The sequence below is a fragment of the Mobula hypostoma genome, chromosome 7, assembly GCF_963921235.1.
Source record: "Mobula hypostoma chromosome 7, sMobHyp1.1, whole genome shotgun sequence".
NCBI lineage: Eukaryota > Metazoa > Chordata > Chondrichthyes > Myliobatiformes > Myliobatidae > Mobula > Mobula hypostoma.
Window position 1 is genome coordinate 43632055 of NC_086103.1, and position 6000 is coordinate 43638054.

The 6000-nt window shown below is 36.8% G+C and overlaps 1 protein-coding gene across 1 annotated transcript in view; it reads left to right on the plus strand.

Annotated features, from left to right (window-relative positions):
- The window catches only part of LOC134349279 (mothers against decapentaplegic homolog 5), a 48866-nt gene extending 45187 nt beyond the window's left edge, over positions 1–3679 (plus strand). The window contains exon 7 of the mRNA XM_063053346.1: positions 991–3679. Within this exon, the coding sequence (XP_062909416.1) occupies positions 991–1134 (144 nt within the window). The 3' untranslated portion in view covers positions 1135–3679. The remainder of the gene's footprint in view (positions 1–990) is intronic.
- The last annotated feature ends 2321 nt before the right edge of the window (positions 3680–6000 follow it).

Sequence of the window (6000 nt, forward strand, 5' to 3'; positions counted from 1 at the left end):
CAAGATGCATGTTTCTCTTCTTGGGAGATGAAAGTGCGAGAAGGCATTCTTTTTCCAAGATAGGTAAGTATCCATCCACATTGAAGACAAGCTGGGGAGGAAATCGTTCTTTTCGATTTGGCCATCAGTGTTGCAGGAAAATTTCTGGCTGCTTTCCTGTCCACACTAGCCGCTTCACCGGAGATGCATATGCTATGGAGGTTACAACACTGTTTAAATCTATCAAGCCAACGTCTGCTGGCTGTGAATGTTACCAAGGTATCATCTTCTTGAATATGATTGAAGATGCTTCTTGCCAGTTCCATTATTATCAGCTGGCTTAGGGGCATGTTGTGTTTGGTCATCCACCATACATTTAGACTGTTTTCCTTTTTTTTTCATGCAAATGACTCTTTGAACGAGTCACCCTTGTTGATAACTTTTGAGGTCATTGTTGCTGAAGCTTTTATCTTGTCTGCATTTTTTTTATAATGTTCTGGTCGTCTTGTCAATGTAGCCAATTTCAAAGAAGTGCTAACATCAACCTGATGCTCACCAGTTTCCAAATGCCATATCATTTGCAGTTTCACATCCATTCTGATGCTTTTCCTAGACATATGTACTTCCCTCAATGGAAATTGCAAGCCATTTTCCAGAAATGGTTGAAAAAAAATGAAGTAAATTGGCGAGCTGGCGAGAACATTTACACATGAGGGGGAGGTGGAACGTGAGATAATACGTGATTGGCTGTGAGTGGTTCAGAGCGAATGTAAAGCGCTCTTTTTGGCTGATTGAATGTTTGCTATAATGGTGACTGCTCTTGAAAAGTTTTAAGTGTTTAGAATGAACTTCTGTCATTTAAAAAAATTTCAATGAAGTATAACCGCATTGTAACAAATCAGCACTATGCAGGGACGTGAGTGTAACTATTTTATAACTAATTTGTCCTCTTAGACCAATATTTCCTTTTTAGTCTAGTAATGTTTTTGTTATTACTCCTCATTTCTACAGGGCTGGGGTGCAGAATACCACCGCCAAGATGTAACCAGCACACCATGTTGGATAGAAATTCATCTTCATGGTCCACTTCAGTGGCTGGACAAAGTTCTTACCCAGATGGGCTCTCCTCATAATCCTATCTCCTCTGTATCTTAACAGTGAATTATGATCAGTAGGGTTGTGGAAAACACCAGAGGGAGGAAATTTTATTTAAACTGGACACTGTGAAAGATATACTGGAAGAACAATAAGAAAACTCATGGCAATCTTTAAGATTTTATGACCAATCATTGATTGTTTTGCCATACTAATACATTGAGTGGTATTTATAGTTTTTTTTGCCATCTGCTAAACGCAGCTGTTAATGTTAAAATACTGTTGATGAATGTTACTAGAACCTTTGTGATGCTTTAAATCTGAATGCTTCAACATATTGCTTTGCTGTGAAGTCCAACTGTATTGAGGAGCTGTATATACATTTTAGGTGATTAATTATGGGCAGTAAAAACGACATCTTAAGTTGTAGCCTGATAATGCTAACAAGATGTTTCAATTATGTTAGCATCTTATGAAAATAATTGTTTTTAAAAAAAATTGATCATGGTTATACTATTCCAGGGAAGCTAACTATCAATTGAGATTCTGATCAGCTGAGAAGTTTCTCCATGTGGAACACTTTTTCTTGCATTTGCCAAAGTGAATATGGTAATTCTTTTCAGAAAACGCAAGCCTGTTCTGAGCATTGTATTTGAAACATTGAGCTGCCTGTAGAAAAGCATTTCCATTTGTCATCTTATAGATGTATATTGCATCCAATGTTGGGACGAGTCTTAAATTTTGTATTGTATATTCATGAGCTTGGAGTTGTATCATAGTATGTAGAACCTTCTGGTCCAACAGATGTTGTAGTGAGCTTATATGTAGTTAATGCAGATGGTCTTTGTTGGGCTACTATAGCCATTACTGATCCTTAAAACTAGGGAAACTACTGGTGAACACAAGGATACAGTTTATAGTCCAGCGTGTAGTCATAGCAGCAGGACTGTCCATAAGTGCAAGCATTTCTGTTGCTGTAGAAATGGAGACTACTGTCACATTTGCATGCATTAAAACCTTTCATATTTTAATTCATTCTCGCCTATCGATTCCTAATGATAGGTAATGTAAGAGAGCATTGAAATTCATTTTGTCAGATTCTCCTCTGTAGCTTAAGTCAAATGAGCAACAGTCTGACTTGGAATTTATGTATCAAATATGCTAGAATTTATCTTTCAGCAGTGCCTATCTGATGTCAAGCTATTTACACAAATTGTAGGTTAGGAAAGTGGATTGTTATCAGTAATGTTTCTGTTAATTTCATCTGAATCTATACTTCATCTGCTCATAACTTTGGCATTTCATTAAAGAGCAGCATAACCCTTCATATTACAGGTAAAGTAATGTTATTTATTTTTTTGGGGGGAGGGTTGATCTGTGTGTCATTGGCAGGCCAGCATTTATTGCCCATCTGTTATTGGTGAGCTGCTGCTGTCCTTCCGGTGAAGGAACTCCCACAGCGTTATTGCCAAGATTTCAATGGTGAAGGGCCGATGTTATATGGTGGTGGACTGCAGGTGGTGTTTTTTTTTTCTGTGTCTGCTTCCCTTACTGGTGATCGTTTGGAGTCTGAGTATTCCCGTCAGAAGTAATATTTCCCACAGTAGATGAATGCTGCAGGCAGGAACTCGGCATAAAATGTGTTTCCTTCAGGTGCTGGGTCTTTATAAAGCTACATTTAGCTCTTTCTAATTTGTATGATTAATATTTGCTGTAATTGTAGCTTGATGTGCTTTAACTCACGATTATTGGGAGTGAAATTTCTCAATAGTATAAATTGGTAAATCTTTACATAATGAGTTAATGAATTCAATGTATGTGTCCAAATTGTATTTTTGTTGCTATTTTGTTTAGTTTATGATCAGAATCTATAAAAGTTTCTTTTGTAAACTACCAACTCCTGGATAATGTTTAGTTTCAATAGGGAGTTTTAAAATAGTAACTTTTAAAATAGAGGAATTGTTTCTTCATCTTGATCTCCCTTTCTCTTGGGGATCCACATTTATGAAACAAATGCTGAATAGGATATAACAGTGCTAATGTAAAAGTGGTGAATGATAAACTGGATGAGATATTCTACTCTGCTAAAGTTAGCCTTTGTTTAAAGAGAAAAGAAACATTGGAAAAGGTGACCAATTACCTGCTATTTTCCTAATGCACCTTGTGCTCTTCAGCACCATTCCCCCCGCCCTTATAATAAGACTTCCTTAAAGTTGGGACTTGTTCAAAGGTTGATAAATGAGACTGACCATATCCTAATTATAATTTGGCCATTGCCTTCTGATACCCTTCACTGACTTTTCACTTTGCTTGTGATTTCAATTGGCAGTACATATTGCTTTCGTGCTCATAAACATTTGCAATTTTAAATATGCAAACCTGTTACAAGGCTTTATTTTGCATAACTTGAGAAAATTTGAAGATGTTTGAGTCCATACAGTGTAGAAATATGTGTACTGTCAGAATTCCTTTAATAAAGATAATACATTTGCCTGTTAATAGTGTTTCATTTTGTGAAATATGGATTATTTGGAAGTTTAATGTTGGATAATTTAATTTCCTAACAGTTTGGAAATAAAAACCAGTGGAGAATGGATTAAACCACACGATTTAAGGCCCAGATTTGAATGGTTGCATTATATTACTATATATACATATGGCCATTTAAATCATGTATTTGAATATCTATAAAATTAAGCTTAAATATGCATGTTACTGGTATCAGCACTAAGAAAAACAATATGCTTGCAGTTAGGAAATTGTGCTTGGATCCCATTGCACCTAGCTTCAATTAAATGCATTCTTATTATTGTTACACTGACAATCTACTTAATGTTCACATTTATCTGCTTGCATACCAGCAAACAAATTAAAAACCGGAGTATGTCACTCAGTCGATTGAGCTTACAATGCAATTCAGAGTTTATTTCCACCTACTTCGGATAGCCTTTCACTCACTAAACAAGGGTTGCCTGTCCTAGTAAGATACAAAAACTCTGCTTTTATCAGCCTTTTGGGAGAAGAGCTAAAAAACCTTGATCCTTTGACATCTCATTTCTACCTAATAAGATCAACCCGTTTTTAAATACTAACCCCAGTTCTAGATCCTCCCACAAGAGGAAACATCATCTCATGATCTCGTATGCTTCAATCAAACACCCTTCTCTTTGTCTCTTTCAAATCTGCCTCCTCTCCCTCTGCCTTCTGTAAGACGCCATTCTTCTAGTTCGTCTGATATGCTTCAATATTTTCTCAATAGGTTCCTGTGAAATGGCTTCTTTCTACCATTTCCATTATTTCTTGCAACTCTTCTCTCCTCTTGAGCAAACTCGTGATAAAGTCTGCTGTTTTCCTCATCTTCCATTCCACCAACTTCTGCATTCAACAGATTATCCTTTGCAATTTCTGCCAGCTAACCAGATTACATCACCCATTCCACCTGCTCTCATTCCTACATTTTTTTTAAGGGTCTGTTCCTTTGTTGATTCCCTGTTCTGCTCTTCTGTCTTTACGATACTTTCCAATGCAACTGAAGACAATATAAAAATATTCTTTATAACAGTACATGAGGTCGAAGTTCAGTTGAATTAACAGAAAGCTTGGGCTTGCAATTACAGTGCATAATATTGGAAGAAGTGCAAGTGAATTGCAGAATAAACAAAGGATTGTTTTGTGTCCAGTAGAGGGAAACAAAAAAGTTGAGGTCCCAGTTGCATCTTCTGTGGTTGCTTGACAGAGAAGTTGTTGGTCAATGTAGAAGGGCAAATCGAAAAGTTGAAGGGAATGGCCCTTTTAGAGCCCTGAAAGGGATGGAGAATGTATCTGGTGATGGAATTTCATTGACAAATTGCTAATTAAATACTGTATGTATTCACTTTTAGAGTATATTCAATTTAAGGTTATAGTGTTAATGTTTTCAACTTGTGTACCAGAAATCCATTTTTGTCCTCTTGTGGAAATGCCATTCATTAGCTACTGATGTGGATCAAATCATGTCTGGCAAATTGGAATTTATTTTACAGCATCATAATTTTATTTTCTATAAGTAAGCTTTTAATTGCCAACTGGACTGCCCACAAAACTGGTATGAACAGTTAACCACAATGTCCAAGCTGAAAGTCTGCAGGTAGTCTTACTTACATTGAAGTGTTTACTTCAATAATTTATGGCAGCCAGTTAGTATTTAACAATATACAGTCATACAAAAGTTTTAGGCACCCTAGCTATATGTGACCAAAACTTTTGCACAGTATTGTATTTGTCAATGTGGAGTGGAGAGAAAGTTTGTAATGTAATACCTTGGTTAAGAACATGTTTTATTGTTTTACTTGTTATATTGTTGGGTATTTTATTTTCTGCAGTATTTTGTTTTCTGTTAAAATTGATAGCATTCTATCTAGTGGGATGCCGTGGAACAGTCGAGAGAGATTGGCAGCATCCAATTTCTAGGACAATGTGGGTTGTTGGGGTCTCTTTTTCTGGAGTTAGAGAAGTGAGGTGCAGAGAGGAGCACAATGGAAGATGCTCACGGACCCTTGTCTGAAGTGCAGTAATTCCTTGTGCAGGCAAATGGTTCCAGGGAGGAAGTGCCGGTATTTTTGAATTGGCCAGCTAGCTCCTAATGGACTAGGAGGAAAGTTCGAATTGTGACCTGTGCCTTTCATGCAGAACATTAAGTTCAGCGCCGTGAGTAATTAAAGCAAAGCACACAACTATGTAACAATGAGCTCCAACGTTTATGTGCACATTATAGACTGGTTTAACCGTAATGGGCCCTTTTTCTGTTAACTGTTAAAGTTGAAATGTTTGTAAATGTACTTCCACTTTAAGCTCATACTTGTGTAAGTTCTGTTTTTTCCTGGTGAGCAATAACTTCTGCATGGGGCAGTATTTGTACAGCATTCACCATAATTTTTGTTCCCTCAA